This window comes from Camelus bactrianus, chromosome 5 (genome assembly GCF_048773025.1).
Source record: "Camelus bactrianus isolate YW-2024 breed Bactrian camel chromosome 5, ASM4877302v1, whole genome shotgun sequence".
Lineage (NCBI taxonomy): Eukaryota > Metazoa > Chordata > Mammalia > Artiodactyla > Camelidae > Camelus > Camelus bactrianus.
Window position 1 is genome coordinate 38262846 of NC_133543.1, and position 19518 is coordinate 38282363.

General features: G+C 33.5%; 1 protein-coding gene across 2 annotated transcripts in view; it reads right to left on the reverse strand.

The window, feature by feature from the left end:
• Positions 1-19518, reverse strand: part of STAM2 (signal transducing adaptor molecule 2) — a 44704-nt gene that overhangs the window by 21766 nt on the left and 3420 nt on the right. For both annotated transcript variants that reach the window (XM_010967869.3, XM_010967868.3), the window contains exons 2-7: positions 7627-7711; positions 6607-6682; positions 6398-6496; positions 5447-5593; positions 3824-3893; positions 3039-3225 (exon numbers count right to left, since the gene is read on the reverse strand). In XM_010967869.3, coding sequence (XP_010966171.2) covers positions 3039-3225; positions 3824-3893; positions 5447-5593; positions 6398-6496; positions 6607-6682; positions 7627-7711 — 664 coding nt within the window. The remainder of the gene's footprint in view (positions 1-3038; positions 3226-3823; positions 3894-5446; positions 5594-6397; positions 6497-6606; positions 6683-7626; positions 7712-19518) is intronic.

Sequence of the window (19518 nt, forward strand, 5' to 3'; positions counted from 1 at the left end):
TGCACTATTTTTCAATCCTCCCCTAGCACCTAAGAACACGCTACGTTGCATTACCTTCTAAGATTTGTTTTCTCCTACCACCCAGGGATGTGCTGACCCCCTTCAGAATCAACTCATCTAACAGGAGAGTTATGTAAAGAAGTACTTAGGATCCAGTATAAGAACCACTATCCCTTATGTTCAGGGAGAGATAGCAACATAGAGAAGGAAACTCTTTACTCTATGGGGAACTAAAGGCAGAGGAGGGTTGAAAGGCTTCTCAGAGGATAGAAAATCTGCCATGGGTTTTCATGGTTAAGTAGACACTTGCCAGGAGGGAAAGGAAATTTGAGCTGTGGAAATAAAGATTACATTTGCCCTGCTGCCATTACGGACAAGCAAGAAAATGAAAGTACCAAGAAACAAAAAACTTTACACATTCAGATAACAAAAACACAAAGCTATCCTGTCTCATTTTAAGTCTCAAAATAAATGAAAACCAGAACCTCTTCTTTAAGCTACTGACTTAACTAAAACAACTTATTTGCTGACTTTTGCAATGACAATGGCTAAGGATAACTGATGCCCTTTATAGACATGATAATGTGAGCAAAGTACTATTTCTACCACACACATATAGATAGTAAACCTGAAAACCTTGGTAATCTTGTGGGGATCTTTTCCTCAAAATACCTGTTTTATTTTTAAATTTAGGAAGCTAATCCTCTTAAAGCCTGGACTCCCTTGCAAACTTTCCTGCAAGTCAAGTTCCTTTTCTTTTCTAAATGTGTTTGCCTCTTTTGACAGGGCTTTCTGGGCAGAAAGAACCAAATGTACAATGCCACAGAGGAATGGCATTCTGGAACTTCAAGAATTTCACTTGATTATTCTAAATAGTACATACAGGAACAAACAAGAAGTGGTGAAATAAAGCTAAAAACGTAGAAAGTGAAAAAAATTTTTGGTATACTCTGTTAATAAGAAATATGTGCCTTTTCTATCAGCTCTGTGTTTCTTAAATTGAAGAACTTCAAGTTCCATATGTCAAATTTTAAATTTTGTACTTTCATTGCCACAACAATATAAAAACAATGGATACAGTCATGTTCTGGATCATTTAGATGACTTTCTTTTAACCTAAGACTGCCATTTAAATTTAGTACGCACGTTTGCATTTGTGTTTAAAATCTTGCCAGTGATAACCAATCACCTGCAATGACAACCTTTAACCTATATGTGTTGATGAGCACATTTATGGCAATTTTAAGACCAGGGTCTCCTAACATCAAAATGACAGCAATCAACCTACATATTCCATCATATTCATGTTAGATTCTCTTAGCAGTTACACAGAAAAAAAGTTCTCTTTTGCAGTGGTAAATCTCAGCTGAAAATAAGTTTTGTATGAGTAAGTTATTTAATGAATTTGTGCTTTAAATAGACATCAGTGAAAAAGACACGTGCACCCTTTACTCACTACAAGCCTACAGACCATAACAGACATATAATAACACATGAACACCAAATGACATCAAGGTATATGGTTATGTATGAAGAATTTACAACAATCACAAAAGAAAAAAATCAGAGAACTGAGTTACCACAGCACCAAGTAGTACAGACCTGCTGAAGATAAACGATGAAGTACCTGCACCATTGGTCAGGGCAGTATTGACCCTGAGAGCAGCAATTTACTTTGGAAAATTTTCTTATTATATAAAAGTAACACTCAAAATTTGACTCTTAGAACAAAAACTACTCATTTTGTAGTTTGTTTCTATTTATTTTATAAAAATCCTTAATTTTATAGTTATACAAGAGTTATCAGAAGTGTAAACCTAAGTTCTTTTATAAATATTCTAACTAAAACTGCACTCAGAAGCCTGACATTTCAGACAGTCAGTGTTCAGACCTCACACTACCTCTTCATCTTCCTATCTATTTACTCTCCTTCAGGAATTATGTATCCCACACCAAATGATTATTTAAAGAAAAAAATCTCTTAAAGAAAAAAATGATCATTTTCTAAGTGAACATAGTGTTACTGTGTTATCTTGACTGTGTTAGAGACCTTCAATTTCTTGCTCTCAATTTCTTGCAAAAATGTTCCTGGTTCTGTCAAAATCAATCAAAGTTCACCTGAAATGGACCCCCTGGATAAGTCTTCTTTCCTAGATGCCTGTACCAGGTGTCACTGCTCTCTTCTGGACCCCCAACATTGCCTCTTTCATGGCATTCACAATCTGCATCCCACATAATTACCTGTAAAGTAATTTTAACTTCCTTACTTTATTCTAAGTTTTATGAAGAAAACTGTATCCTCATTCATTTTTTTATTATAAACATAGCATATTACATAACATTTTCTCAATAAATACTTACTGTAGCGAAGTAAAATCATTTTGTGTATCTACCCATTTAAAAATATGCTAGGCTAATGTATCCTTACTAAGTTATTTATCATGGATACCAAATACACTTGCAATCTCTGTCCATAGCAACAAGCTGTTAGGTCTCACTCTTTCTAAATTTCATCGATTTCTTTTAAAAGCAAAGTAAAATAGAATTAGGCCCAATATAGACAGATCTATTCTTTATTACAACTTTAAATGATAGAGAATTTGTGAGGGAGAGGCGTTAGCAGATTAAGGATTGGGGAGGAGCCGAGCATAGTTTCTGGTTGCTTTGATCAAAGGTAATACAGTTATATCTCTTCCTAAAGTTTTTTTTTGCCAGTAATTTTGGTAAATACAACTCCCAATGTAAATGCATTCAGAAGACTGAATATTTCTGTATTTCCCAATTGTGATAATAAATCATATTATTTAATACATTTTTAATCCAAGGTATAGAGAATATTTTACTACCAAATTTAACAAAAGAATAAGAAACTCACATTACCCAGTCTAACAAATTTTAGAAAAAAATAACTAAGGCAGAAAAAGTTCTATTATGATGTAAATACACCAAAGTCAAAAACTGAATATCCAGCATTCTAAATTAAGGATATTATACTTAATAAATTAAAAATATTCCAGAAATAAAGATTTAAAACATACCTGTCATCCAAAACAATAATAATTTCACCATGTTTAAAGGTGAGTTCATTGTCCTCCACGGCTTCAAAATCATATAAAGCTCTCACTTTCCTTGCAACTTTATTATTTAACTGAATTTCTGAAGATGGATATAAGGATTTTGTTTCTGTGTGCTGCTGCTTCTGCTCTTGTAATGATAATTCAATAGCTAGTTTGAAAAGTTAAAATGCAAAAAAACAAGACAGCCAGAATTAATGCTGATTTTTTAAAAAGTTAAAAAGAAATGTTATATAATGTAATATTTAATAAGAATAAATCAAGTGAATATTTTATTTTTCCAGGTAAATTCTAAACAGCTTTCTTGGGGGGGAAGAAGGGGCAGGGCAGAGAATCATTTCATTTTTTAAAATAAAGTTTTTGCTCATTCCCTATTATCACAGTCTGTCATATACAGCAGCTATTATTTTTATAGCAAACAGATTGTGACATTATAATATGGGTAGCTTTCCATATAGGACAAGCCATGAACATATTTCTGTGCTTGACTCATAACTCTGGCATTAAAGAAAAGTGAAATGTAATCTCTCTAAAGGTAGGGCATTAAATACATATTACTGACAAGGATTATGCACTCAATTAATCTTATGTCAACTGTTTCCCTTACTTTTCAGACCCTACTAGTTTTTAGATTTATGGTAAAATACTATAAGTAAACCCAGTTTTATTATAATTTTTATTTCAATAAATTGTTCTGGCAAGGATGTTTTAAGCAACACTAAATTACCCATGCTTGATCCTTTCTTTACCTTTAGCTATGTCCTCATCTTCTTTGTTTTTGTTTGATGATGTACCATTCTTGGCAGCAGCTGAGACAGTCTGTAAATGTATGAATAAAGTGAACACAACTACCCTTTCAAAGCAAACACAAGCTTTGTAATTAATTGCACATGCTAATTAAAAAGAAATTGATATAACTAATGAGTTTCACTTAAAAGTAAAGGTCTTTATGATAATTTTAAGTAACTGTTTTCAAATACTAAAATAAAACATCAGAATTTTCAAGAAAACATTATAAACTCACAAAGGGCACAAACTGGCTTACATTTTGCATAAATCTTAGTATCTGACATAGAACTTAGCATACAGAAAGTACTTAAATATGAATCTTTCCTGACTGCACTTCCTGATCTCAGTGGTCCAAGGTTTCTTATTCAGTGAGAGGTGCTATACTGCTTCGGGTGGAGACTCCCCAAGAAATAGCAGCAAGAAGCCATGATAATTACTGAAGAGAAGAGGAGGGAGGACGCAGACAACGGGTGCAGCTCTAGGAATACACATTAAGCCCCCTTCTGCTACTCTTTGTGTCTGAATGGTGGTGGCTCTTCAGGCACAGCAGAGGACTAAGGAAGGTCATGTTTAAATTTAAAGGCATGGAAGACAGAGGTGTCCAGGATTCTGAACCATCAACCATTTCTTTAACACAGATTTTTGAGAATGACCTGCAGAAAGGACAGAGCAGGAAAATGCTAGCTTTTTATTACTTATAAGATTTTCATCTCAAAATTCTACTTTGAACCCTGAGGCCTAGTAAGCTATAAAGGTTCTTTTTGTTTCTTCAGTCTATAGTCTAAATAAATAAATATATATATATATATATATATATATATATATATATATATACACACACACACACACACACACATATATACACATGTAGTATTCCTCTTAGTCTCTTCCCTTAGTCCATATCCTAACGTTAATTGGAAAACATGAGGCACTGAGAGCAAAACCCAAGACACAGTGTTTTTCTCCCACAGACTTAAACAACTTACTCTGTGACTCATTATCCCTGCCTCCACACTGTCCTACTAAAGCAATCCCCTCTGTCCCCAAAGAAATTTTATGTCTTATAGTTTCACTGTAAGTGGAATTGGTTCATGTCATTCTTCCCTTGATGACCTCTTACTCCTCTCTACGTACTGAAACACATTCCAGTCTAAAACTTCTACTCTTCATCATCCTGGTCTGTAGTTACCTCTCCCTCCTGGTTTCTAGGCTTTGTACCCCTCATCCATATTTGTCACTTATAATTTAGTTATTTTCACACATATTTAGCTACCTTTCAAATTGACTATAAATTTCTTGAACATAAGGGCTCTCTCACACATCTATGCCTTTTGCATGACTCTAGACTTACAGTAACATTAAACAGAGTATTTATGGCTGATTCACTTTTCAAAGTTCTCATTTGTAGAAGTAATTCACTCAACAATTACAATGTCTCCTAAATATAAGGCACTATGCTAGACAGACACTTGTAGAGTAGAGGTAGGTAATGATTATTAAGATAGACCATGCCCAACTTTTGCATAAGGTATATACCTTCAAAATACTATAAGGTCAACCATGAGTCTGAATGAATCTCTCACCTGAGAACTTGATGAAGGAAAAGTAATTCCTTCTTCTTTCATAGATTTAATAGTTGCAGATATTAGACTAAACTGAGGGTCCTTCTGAAATTCTTCTGACCACTCCACCATTAAAGATTTCAGTTTTTCACATACTTTAGGATGAGCCTTTTACAGAAAAGGCAAAGAAAAAAAAATGGTCAAAATAAGTACCTGAATTATTTAACAAAGAGAATTATCACCAAAATTCTCTTTAATTATATGAACATCAACAAAAGTCCACCAATCCTTAGCCTAGATGAGCAGTTGATAAATGCCTATTTACATTTTAAAATATAGTTGTTTCTTGGAAAATTATCTCTTTTAAACATCAATTTTTACATCTTATGTAATGATAAATCTTTTACATTCAGAGGTTATTTCTTTTATGTTTTCTTAATATTCTCAATATTAGATTAAGCTTGTTATATCAACCAAACTAAAATTCCGAGATTTTGCCACTAATAGCATAAGAATAGTGCTTCAGAGCTTCTATCACAAACAAATCAATAACCACAACCCTATCATGAAGACCCTCCCCACCCTGCTCTAAAATAAAGGCCCTCTTTGCTCATCATCTCTAATGGGAGTCAGGACAGAATGGTGGTCAGTTTGGACTCTGGAGTCACAGAAATCTGGATCTGAACCTCAGCTATGCCACTTGTAGTAGCTGTGTAACCTTGGACAAGTTATGTAACTTCTCTCTAAGCCTCAGTTTCTGCATCTATAAAATAGGAATGACAAGTCGATCTACTTCTAAGGGTTGTTAAGAGCATTAGACAAGATAGCATATATAAAATGCTTAAAGCAGTGACTGCTTATTAACCCTCAGTAAAGATTAGCTATTATCACTTATATATGCTATGTATAATTAAAATAACACAGTATATGTATTTTTTAATGACTTAAATTTCTTCTCTTTTAAAAATTTACCTTATTTTTTATCACAGCACGTACTTCTGTTGCAAAATCACGGGAACATACTTCTAAATGAAATACCTTTCCACAGTTTGCCACACAAGCTCCAAGAAGCTATTAATTAAAATAAAAATCAATATACAAATGTTGAGATATTATCTTACTTTACTGAAACAAATACACATTTAAAATTTGAACCAAATAATAATGGGACTTTCACTTACAGTTAACGCCTGTAGAGCAACATGAGGAACCTTATGATTTACCCTTTTCATTATGGCTTTAAGGCAATCTTTTGCTCTAAAGAAAAAAATGAAGAAGGTTAAATATTTATTCAGAATTTCAAGTCAAGCCTTAAAAAGATAAGGTATTCTACTACTGAATACTTTAAATTTAAGAGTAAAATCCTGCAAACTTCACTTCATTAGGGGAATAAATCTATAAAATGATCTTACACAGTCTTTTGCTCACAGACATGTAGAACTTTAAAAAAGCAAACAAAATAACAACAACAGCAACAAAAAAAAAACTTGTTGTAAAGGTTGTAAATTCCCAAATCAAGAGCCAAACAATTTCAAAAAAGATCAGTCAACCCAAGAGAACAGTATCATATAAATTACCTTTTCATTTCTTCAAGCTAGACTTAGCTTTCAGACAGCAAATTCTTATCTTGGGGAAAAAGAAACTAGCAAGATATATACTCTTAAAACATTTAAGTATAAAAATGCATGAATGCACTTTGAAAGGCTGTTATGTTAAAACAAATGCTTTCATCAGCCTTCTAAACTTCTGGAGTATAATTAATTTAGCTTGATTGTCCCATTCTATCCCCAAAGCACCCTATTTATATTCACTTTCTTCGTTATGATGTTATTACATTTACCTATTCATTATTGAAAGGTCTTTTCAGTATATTATGTATTATATTATTATATTTATCTACTTCATTATTAAACATGTCTAAGTCATAAGGGAATTCCCTAAATAATTAAGTCTATTCATTGTTAACACATGTCCCTATTATAGCAAAGCTTTAAGTATGCATGTTAACATTTCAAGTTTTCAGTTAATTTTTTTCCATTTGTTTTTTAGGATAGGGTTATTTACATAAATCTAGCCACCAGCATATCTTCACTCCAAAAGGAAATAGTAAAAATCCCATTTTTCTTTCAAAGTTACATCAGGAAAAGAGCCACAGATTATTAGGCTCCTAGACATTCACTGGGCATGACTGGGCATCTTACCCATTAGGAGTGCTTCCAACTTTGTCACATATGTCCATAATGAGACTCCAGTCTTCTGTAGTGTTGTACTCATTTGTGGCCTTTTCTGTAAGAGACAATCATACACAAAAATTAGCATGTCTTACATAAGAATAAATACCAAGAAAGACATAAAACCAGCAAAAGAAATGCAACCAGTTACACACAGGAGAACTCCTATAAGACTTAGCTGACTTCTTGGCAGAAACTCTGCAGGCCAGAAGAATGTGGTACAATATTTTCAAAGTGATGAAAGGAAAAAAACCTGCAAACAAGAATAATCTACCCAGCAAAGGTATCACTCAGATTTGAAGGAAAAAATACTTTCACAAACAAGCAAAAATAAAAGAGCTCTGCACCACTAAAGTAGCTTTATAAGAAATGTTAAAGGGACTTCTCTAAGCAGAAAAGGCCACAACTAGAAATATGAAAATTATGAAAGGAGAAACCTTACTGGTAAAGGCAGACATACAAAATAGATAGAAGATTAACTACTTATAAAGGCAGTAGGAAGGTTAAAAGACAAAAGTAGTAAATTCATCTATACCTACAAGAGTAACTAAGGGATACAAAAAAAAAACCATTGTAAAATATGACATAAAAAATTAAACGTGTGTAGGGAAGTGCAGAGTGGTTAGAATGTTTTCGAACTTGAGAAATCATCAGCTTAAAATAACCGTGTGTGTGTGTGTGTGTGTGTGTGTATATATATATGTGCTGTTTTTTATAAACCTCATTCTAACCACAAACCAGAAACCTACAATAGATACACATACCAAAAAGAGAAAGGAATCCAAATATAACACTAAAGATGGTCATCAAATCATAAAGGAAGAGAGCAAGAGAAAAAGGAACAAAAAACTACAGTAACAACCAGAAACAATTCACAAAATAGCAGTAAGTACATACCTATCAATAATTAAACATAAAGGGACTAAATGCCCCAATCAAAAGACATAGGGTGGCAGAATAAAAAAATAAGACTCATTTATATGCTGCATACAAGCAACTCACTTCAGGTCCAAAGAGACACACAGACTGAAAGTGAGGGGTGGAAAAAGGTATTCCGTGCAAATAGAGACAAAAAGAAAACTAGGATAGTGATACTCAGACAAAATAGACTTTAAAACAAAGACTGTAACGAGACAAAAAAGGACATTGCTTAATGATAGAGGGATCAATCCAACAAGAAGATACAACAATTGTTAAAGTATACACACAACATACAAGCACTTAAATACATAAAGCAAATATTAACAAACACAAAGGGAGAAACTGACAGTAATATAATAATAGTAAAGAACTTTATCACCCCACTTACATCAATGGACAGATCATCCAGACAGAAAATCAATAAAGGAACTGGCCTAAATGACATAGTAGAGCAGATGGAATAGATATATAGAGAACATTTCATCCAAAAACAGCAGAATACACATTCTTTTCAAGTGCACATGGAACATTCTCCAGGAGAGATCACATGCTAGGGCATCGAACAACTCTCAGTCAGTTTAAGAAGAATGAAATCATACAAGTATCTTCTGTGACCACAATGGCATGAGACTAAAAATTAAGTACAAGACAAAAAAAAAAAAAAAAGCAAAGAACACAAATTCAAAATCCATTTGCAATAAAAAGGCTCAATAAAGTGGGTATAGAGGAGACATACCTCAATGTAATAAAGGCCATATGTGACAAACCCAGAGCAAACATTATACTCAAAGATGCCCACTCTTGTCACTTTCATTGAACACAGTACTGGAAGTCCTACCCACAGCAATCAGACAAGAAAAAGAAATAAAAGGAATCCAAACTGGAAAGGAAGAAGTAAGACTGTCACTTTTTGCACACAGCATATTATTTGTTATATTTCTATACACTAACAGCAAACTATCAGGAAGAGAAATTAAGAAAAGAATGCCATTTACAACTGCATCAAAAGGAATAAAAATCCTAGGAATAAATTAGGCCAAGGAGGTAGAAGATTTGTATTGAGAAAATTGTAAGACACTGATGAGAGAAACTGAAGATAACACAAATAGAAAGATATCCCATGCTCTTGGGTTAGAAAAATTAATATTGTTAATTTAAAAATTTAAAAGGTAAATTTTTAAAAAGCATGATCAAACTATAATGACTTAATTATGTAACATTCTTACTCTAACTTTTACAATTTCAGTATCAAGAGAGAAAATACAATTTTTCTTTACTAGTATAGATGGGTAACGATATAAAAATGATTACTTTAAAAACATTTTATGTCTTTTCCCCTTTTAATAAATATATCCTATAATTTCAAATACAGCCGAACCTAAGTACTAAATACATATAAGCTTATCACTGTGATACACAGGAAGAATGGTAGGAATCTAAAGTAGTGTTTGTTTGTTTTTTTAAGGCAAGGAATAATAAAAAGCCAAAAAATAAACAGGCTTTTGCAAACATACTTTGCAAGTAGAAAAAGAAAAATACCAAATCTAGTTGACCTCAATTAAATGCTGTAATACACTTTCAAAAACCATGCAAATTGCCTAACACAATTTAAAGATAAAAGGCAATTATTATGAAATGTGTGATGAAATGACAAGTCAGAGTTTTTAGAAAAGTAATGTATTTTTGCCTATCATAAGTTCTAAACTCAAGCACTAAGCTATGTAGGTGGAAACATATCCACTCAGTCCAGCTTCTTCCCTTGTACAAAAATGACTAATTCTTCTATAGGGAAACTCAGACTAGGCTGTATTTTTCAGAGATTTAAAATGTATAACTATTTCTCAATTACATAGCTAATAATTCCAGTGAATTCAAAAGTACAGAAATAAAAAAAAAAGAGAAAAAAATCTTCTAATTCTACAAACCTCTTGGAAAACTATGATGCATATTTTTCCAGACTTTCTTCTATACATGTATATGAAAAAAAACCTTGTTTTATTTAGTTTTAAACATATTTTTATTAAGATTATAAGTATGAGGTGTCCAAAGAAAGCACCGCAAAAATGATAACCACTTCCCTGCCAAGTTATGAACAAGTTGAGAATACAAAGAGTAAAATATACTGTCTTTACTAATAGAAGCTCTAGATGTGCTGGACAAATGGGCTTGCAAATAGTTAACCCCAGAGGTGGACCTGCATTAGCATTAAGACCTCTCCCTGCAGGGGCTCACCCCTGCACAACGTATTCCATGGAGAAGTAGATAAGAAATCACTCAATGGTGTGGAAAGACTAGCTAGCTCCTACATTGACAAAAGGCATCAGTAGGGCCAATTACTTCCAAATTTATCAATCAGATAAGTCCTTACACCAGGGATAGAATGAATAAAGATGCAGGCACAGACTTGGGTGACACTAATAGAACTCCCTGCTCAGGAAAGAAATCTCAGAGGTAGAGAAAAAGTACTTTCCAATAATACTATGATCATACTAAGTGTATTCTTTCCTAACCTGTATTTCCATTTATCCTAATGTGGAAATAAATATATGCTCCAGGTTCATAAATATGTATCTATACCAACTTTTTAAGTAGTTGCATGATATACCACTATATACAGAGTGGCCACAAAGTGCCTATATGAGCTCGTGAGATGTTATCAGCAAATTGTAGTTTTACATCCATCAAGTACTCAGCCTCTCTTCTTTGTTACACTTACTGGTATCATTCATATTGACGTCCCACAAAGAATAAATACAAAATAATTAGAAGAGGTCAGGATTTCATGCATAGGCCTTTCTGTTAGATGTGTCACAGTATAAGCACTTAATTTTGTCTATTCTCTGTCTCTGCCAATGCTACCCTCCTTTCCCCCAACCCTCAGAAGGAACTTAGGCTCCTTATGGCAGAAATTTGGGGGGGGGGGGTTATTTTGTTCACTATTATTTCCAGTATAGAAGTCAGTTTTAGGTATACATAACAGATGCTGAGTAAATATTTGTTCAATGAATGAATGAATGATGTTGGTTGCTACTTCATACCCTGTTACCCTAGTACAATGGCTGTAAGATGGGAAACAATAGCAGAGCTTCTGAGTATTAGAACTCTAACAGCTTTTATGATGCTTAATATGGCCCTAAGAAGTCTGTGCAAACTTTTGGAGCAGCCAAAAACTTCACCGCTGAGCGGATGAATATCCAAGGGGCTGCAGAGGATCAAACTTCAATAGCAACACCATGTGGCAACAAAAGGCAATAGCACTCAGGAGCTTAAGAGGGAGGTTCTAGTTCTCTGCTTGTTTACTAAAGAGGAATGACAATACCTCTGGGAGTCTCAACAGTGAGGCAGGGTAAGTGGGGAAGGGACTGCCTCAAGAGGGAAGCAAAGGTCTTCCTGTACAGTGATACGTAGATGACTAACTTTATACCTTGAGTCTGAAGAGCAAATCACACATATTACATATGACTTGCCAGTTTCATGCTCAACTTTTCTCTCTGCTTATGATGGGGTTTTGTTTTTGTTGTATAGGCTGATCACTCTTTTTTTAATATCATTTTGCACTGTTTTAACTACCTGAGATTAAATATTCACCCATATATTTTTCTACATATAGTTTTTATTTTATAGGTATATCTTTAGTGTTTTTGGAATTTCATTTGGCACATGGTGTGAGTGAGGGATAGAAAAGTATTTTTACAGATTATCTGCAGTAGTTCCAATATCTAAGAATCTATCCTTTCCTCTTTGATCTGAGAAGCCAGTATCATCAATTACCAAATTTTGTCAGTACACATGTGTATGAGTACGAACACATACACCCAAAATCACTCACCTCTGCCCCTGTAAGGTGCAACTGAGTCTGATTTTGGACCATCTGATAACCTACCTATTCCTACTAGAACTCAACTTTTAACGGTTATTTTTTCAATTTTGGCCATGTGTTACATAATTAAATGTGAAGCCTATTCAATATTCCTGAAAACCCTTCCAACCATTTCAAAAGTATCTAGACAGAATTTTTTTACCTGATCTAATTTTCACAGAAAATGGAAAAGTCCTGATTTAAGTACTCTATCCAGCATAGTTTACTTTCTACAAATAAAGCACTCACAATTACTCTTTTTAAAAAGTGTAAAATCTAAAGACTTTATAATGGCCTGCCAAAAAGGATTTCATTTTTCAGGAGAACTATATAACAGTTAAATTATGTACTTGAGTGTTTTAAACTCCTGGAAAATTTTTAAATATTATAATTAAGGAACTACTCTTTTATAGCATGTCACTTTGCCCAGTGTTGGGGCCATATCTCACATTATCCTGTGTCAAATGCATAGAGGGGGAGAGAGTTAAAAGAGCCACCTGGGGCCTAAGTGCTAAATTTCCAGGGTTTTGGTGGGTGTAAGTCATAACATTTCATCACCAGGTTTTGATTACTGTATATAGAGACCCTCAAATATACAATGAAATACTTCAGAAAGATTCTAACAATATCATAAAGAATCAGTCCATAAATACCTATAAGGAACAAAAAGACTCACCCTCTACATAGTCCATTATGTTCAACACATAGCACTAAAAAGAATTCAAGTCTACCCATAAAACTTTTAATAAAATAGGCTCCATCAGTAATTTTTAAAAATTATATAAAACAAGAATGCCAAAAAGAGATCTTTAAAGTTCCTCCTACTCCATTTGGAAATAAAAACTCATGACTGGTCAGTTTTCAACCATGACAGAGTATCTGGTACCAAATTTGCTAACCTATCAAAAACAAGTATAAAACAAGCCAAAATATACAAGGCAACTGTGATCAGGAAATAACAAGCAGTGCACACTTCATGATGCCCCAGTATTCTGCCTGGAAAATTTCCTGTCCCAACACAAGGGGGACTAGCCCAAATAAAGAAGCTGGGCAACAGAGATCAGATTTCTGAGCACAAGGATTTACCGTGGGTCCTTGCTGGTCAAGGGCTGTGCTATACACACCCCTCACCTCCACCTACAAACATATATACACAGAGGGTGAAGCTCTATGAGGTCTAACAGATCACCTAGGATGATAAGGACAGAGCCCTGATCCAATAGGATTAGCTTCCTTATAAGCAGAGACATCTGAGAGCTTGCTATCTTTCCTCACACGCACAAAAATGAAGTCATGTGAGGACACAGTAAGAAGGCAGCCATCCGCAACCCAAGGGGAGAGCCCTCACCAGACACCAACACTGCTAGGACCTTTATCTTGGACTTCCAGTCGCCAGATCTGTGCAAAAACAAATTTCTGCTGCTTAGCTACCTAATCTATGGTATTGTTCTACAGCAGACCAGGCAGACTAATACTCCACCCAACTAGAGTGAAGAGAACATTTAGACATTCAGTTGAAACCCCACAAAAGGCTACTACACATAGGAGTAAAGGCACTGTACAACTTAGTACAATATTAAAATAGGCCTACCTCACAAAGAAAATTAACACTGACAAAAAACTAAAAGATCCTCCAATAATAAAATTACCTGACAGGACAAAACCAAACACTCTTTAAAGGAAGACAACATAATCTAGCCTCTAAAAATAATAACTACAATGACCAGTATTATATAAAAAAATCACTAACTGTGCAAAAAAGTGTCCCACATTCAAGATAAAAGTAATCAATAAAAGACAGCATAATCCAAATATGAGAATTAGCCAAAAAAAAAAGTACTTGAAAGCAGGTATCAGATATTTTTCAAGAACTTAAAGCAAAAGATGGTCATAATAAGTAAGTAGATGGTGAGTCCTCAGCAGAGAAATGGAAACCATAAAAATGGAATATCCAGAACTGAAACATACAACATCTCAACTAAAGCACTTCACTAGATGGGATTAAAGGAGATTGAAGATTACAGTAAAAGAATTAGTGAACATAACAAAAAGTCAATAAAAGTTATCAACTTTGAAGAAAGGAGGAAAAAAGATTTAAGAAAACTGAACAGAGTCTCAATATATTAGTTTTTTAAAACTTGCTATGAAACAAATTACTGCAAACTGGTGGTTCAAAACACCATCCATTATTAGCTTACAGTTCTACAGTTCAAAATCTAAGCATGCTTAAAAAAAAATTTAAGCATGCTTGGCTGGGTTCTATGCTCAGGGTATCACAGGCTTGTTCGGGGGGAACTGGTGTTATTTAACACATGGTAACTAAATTCATGCATACTGGAATTATGTAAAGTGAATACTGTACGTTAAAGTAGAGTTTAAATATTTCCTCAGATGTGTACAAAACTACCAAAAACTAGAAATAATTTAGGACACTATACTCAGAGTGCTCTCTGAATACAATGTATTTGTATTAGACCAAATGTAATGCCTAATCACATGGAAATAACAATCACAATACATATATAATTAGGACTATAACAGAAGGCAATATAAAATATTATTATATTTAGGATACTATATAATCTCTTGGGACATGACTAAAGTAATGCTTAGATCTTAAAATAAAAACTGCTTTCTATGTATTAATTTAAAAAAAACAATTACTTATATACCTTAAAATTATAGAGGAAAACTGGCAAAAAAAATTTTTAAAGCAGAAATAAACTAGAAAATGGAAAGCAAATAAGTAAGAAGAATTCATTTTGATATCTAACAGAAAATCACAGGTGACAGCTTTTACTGAAGTTATAAAAATGTTGTTTCTTTGTACCGGTTCATTATAAACTAAATAATTATTTGAAAACACAGAACAACAATTTTTCTAGTTTATAAATCATACATGTTTACACTATTAAAATAATAGATATTTGCTATTAAATTCTAGACCACAGAATTCTTGTGTAATTAAATTTAGATTAAAATATTTAAATGCCCAATACCTCAAATTGCTTCTCTGACTCCAATGACAACAACCATACTTAACATTTTAGAGTACTTGGGTTTAACATACATTTTCTTTTAATCCTCCTCCTCATTTAATTTTTCAATTTGTTTGGGTAAAATTCTTATTGATGTAAATCTTCAGTTTACTCTGGGGAAAGCAGTAATATGAATTCTACTTTAATATACTGCTTGTTATCTCCTAAAATGAAAAGCTACTTAGAGCTCTCAGTAATGAATGATGGATAATAATTCAATTAAAAAAGACAATAATAAGAGTCTCAAAGCATTTTATATATGCTAAACTACCTCCACTGAATCCAATGAAGATTCCTTATTTTATAGATGAAGTAACTGAGACACAGAAAAGTGAAGAGCACAAGATCATATAGCTAGGAAGTAGTAAAATCCTAGGGATTTCAATTTAGGCAGTCTGGCTCAGGGTGTATTTTCTATTAAATTGTCTCTTGATGCAATTTTTGTTCAAAACTGCTAAGTTAACTCTTCCCAACAAATGAGTTTTCAGTTTCTCTATGTATGAACATTTTTAAACATACTGAATAGGACAAATGCAAGATCAACTCTTGTTTGTTTATAAGGTAAGAATCAGAAAGAAAGCGATGTTTAACTCCATTTACTACATCATCTAATAATGCAATACACATATTTAAGAGTTTTTTGCTCTGGTGGAATACAGAAGAGTGACTGCCACTTTTTTTTCATTTCACATGTCTCCACTAACATTTGTGGGGGGACTAGGAAGAGCTGAGAGTTGGGCAGATAGGAAGAAGGAAAAACAAACAAATCAAAGAATCAAAGTCATCTTTTGCTGCCTTTTAGTATTGTAAATCATCCATTAAAAAGGTAAAAGGTCTAAGGCCAGCCTTCAAACTCCCAGAAGTTCATTTTCTTCTTGGCTTAAGATGCCCTCTATATTCCTGTTAGTTGAGAGCCACATCCGCTCCCAACTTCAAAAAAAAGGGCATGCTCATTTCTACAAACATCCTTACATTAATGAACAGGGCAGAAGTATAAACGTAGTAAGTAGTTTCTATTTTAATATCCCTACCTGGAAGCTTCACGGGCAAGACACTTACTAATACTGGGGAAAAGGAAAAGGAAAAATGAGTCTCCAAAGTAGCCACTAACATGCCAAAATATCACAGATGAAGAATCAAAATCAGTCAGGTTGGGCAGGTGATCACACGACCCCTGCAGACTGAGGAAATCATTATGCACATGTGGAGTACACCCATCACCCATTAAACACTGAAGAACCACCTTCTCTACTCTCAACTCTGAAATGTACATACTAGCTTAAGGTCGCTAGGTAGCCCACTTCAGCTCTGACTCAAATCTGAATCCATGTTCTTTTTCTCATCTGTAAAATGGAGATTAAAATGGCTGTCATACTTGAGTGAGGAGTTGTGAAAATTAATATGAAAGAAAAGAAATCAAGCTAATACAAAAGAAAATTATCAAGCCACAAAAAAGGAAAAATGAAAAAGGAACAAAGGAGAAATACAAGATCAACTGGAAAACAAAGTTTAAGATGGCAATAAATCCACATCTCTCAATAATTACAATAAATGTCAATGGACTGAATGCTCCAATCAAAAGACACAGAGTGGCAGACTGGACAGTAAAACAAGAGCCTACAATGTGATGCCTACAAGAGACCTACTTTAGGGTGAAGGCCATACATAGACTGAAAGTAAGAGGATGGAAAAACTGCCATCTATCAGTAAAGTTTTGGGCAAGTCAAAAGTTATATGTGGATTTTCAACCGCGCAGGGGGTGGGCACTTCAACCCCCAAGTTGTTCAAGAATCAACTATATAACCTAAGTAAGCTTAGAGCTAAATGTTATTATGAGGAAATAAAAAAGTCTATTATTATCTATCAACATCATGTTTATATGAAGAAAAAATATAAACTATGTCTTTTCTCAAATCCTAAAAGAAATTCCCTTTTATGATTTTACTAATCTGATAATAAACCTACATGAAAGAACAAAGACCCAAAACAGCTAAAACTATCAAAATGGAGAAAAACAAGACAGGGGAGCTCGCCCTACCGCCTATAAGATAGGCCACTGACGTCAAGAGTGTGGTGTGCAGGACAGATGAAGAGAACAGGGCAGAAGAACAGAAAACACAGACACAGGCCTTGTACAAGGAAAGGTATTTACCACATGAAGGAGAAAGTGCTGCAAACTAGTGGCGGAAGGATAGACAATTCAATAAATGGTGATTAGACAATTGACTATCCAATCAAATCCCTCCTTAGACCCACACAAAGACCAGAGCCAGGTGGATTAAAGACCTAACTGTGAAAATCAACACTTTAATAAAACTTTCAGAAGACATGACAAGATCCTTATCGACTCAGAGTAGAGAGAAGGCTTTTCTTGAACAAGAAAAATAAAATCAAGGGAGAAAGACAATATTACTAAATCAAACTTCAATTTTCTTAACAATAAAAGGCATCAGAAACAAAAAGAAGCAATGAACTGGCATATATTTTGCAATTCACATAAGCCATGAAAGATTAGTAGAGAATGTATATGGAACTCTAAAAGTCAATAAGAAAATAAAATCCAACAGAACAGCAGTAAGTACATAAGCGTAATGAGCAGGCAATTTATAGAAACAGAAGCCAAACTGATCAAAAGAACATGAAAAAATGCTCAACTGCAATGAAGCTGAAATGAAATGAAAACAATGTTCTATTTTACACCCATCAAATTGGCATACATTTTAAAATCTAACAATACCCAGTGTTAGAATGTGGAATAATAGGGATTTCACTTCCACTGCTGGTAGGAGTAAAATCTCCCACAAACGCGTGGAAGGACAATTATGTATTATCTAGTATTCTGCAACGCTGTACTGCTATACACTTTTAATAAAGAATTCCTCTTCAAGATAAAATCCCTGGAAAATCTCCTGCTCTTGTGAACAAGAAAATATAGATAAGAATTTTCGCTGCAATGTTGTCTGTAACAGCAAAAAAACTGGAAAAAACTTAATGTCCATTAATAGGAGAATGGATTTTTTTTAAGTGGGGTATATTCATACAGTGGAATACCACATAGCTCTTAAAATTAATAAACTAGAGCTACAAACATCAATATGAATAACTCTCACAGAAAATGCTGAGTACAAGTTGCAAATGACTGCAAAGAATGATATTATTTTTATGAAGTTAAAAAACATTCAAGACAAGGTGGGAGGGTATAGCTCAGTGGTAGAGCACATGGTTAGCATGCATCAGGTCCTGGATTCAATCCCCAGTACCTCCATTTAAAAATAAATAAATAAATATAAATAAATAAACCTAACTCCCCTCCCCAATTTTTTTAAAACATGCAAGACAATACATATATTTGTATGTACAGTATATATTACAAGATTTTATATCTTTTTAGATATAAAATAGATATACTTAAGAGTTTATATTTTTTTAGAGAGTATTTAACTCTTGAGAAGAGGGGGAAAAGAACAATATGAGGTAGCCACCAAATACAGGTAATAATTTCAACTGTATCTTGAATGTTTTCTTAAAAAAAAGAAAGTGTGGCAAAATGTTAGGACTTGACAGAGCTGACAGGAAATGAGTATGTCATATTCTGTACTTTATGCTAAAAATATTTCATAGTTTAAAAAATTATGAAGTAATTAAAATTTGTAACTATTTTAATTAGGACTAGGTATTAGTATTCTGTAAACAAAAGAAAAGTATAGGAAAAAACTGACAGTCATTTTCATCTATAACCAAATTTTTTTTAATTTTAATTTTTTTGAAAAGATTATAACAACCTCATATGTTCAGGAATTGCCTTAATAAGTACGTACATGTTATAAATTTAAGTGCATAAAGTAAATTTTTATTATCAAAGTGCTATCAATATCTATTTTTATATTAGGGTTTCTTGTAAAATTTCACTGGAGAAAAGATTCCATGACCAAAACCCCCGCACATGACAAGGCAAAGACTCAGCAATACATGTATTCAAATTTCACTTGGAAAAGACTCCTTCTAAGATAAAAGTTCATACTTCAATCCACTTTGTCAGAAAAG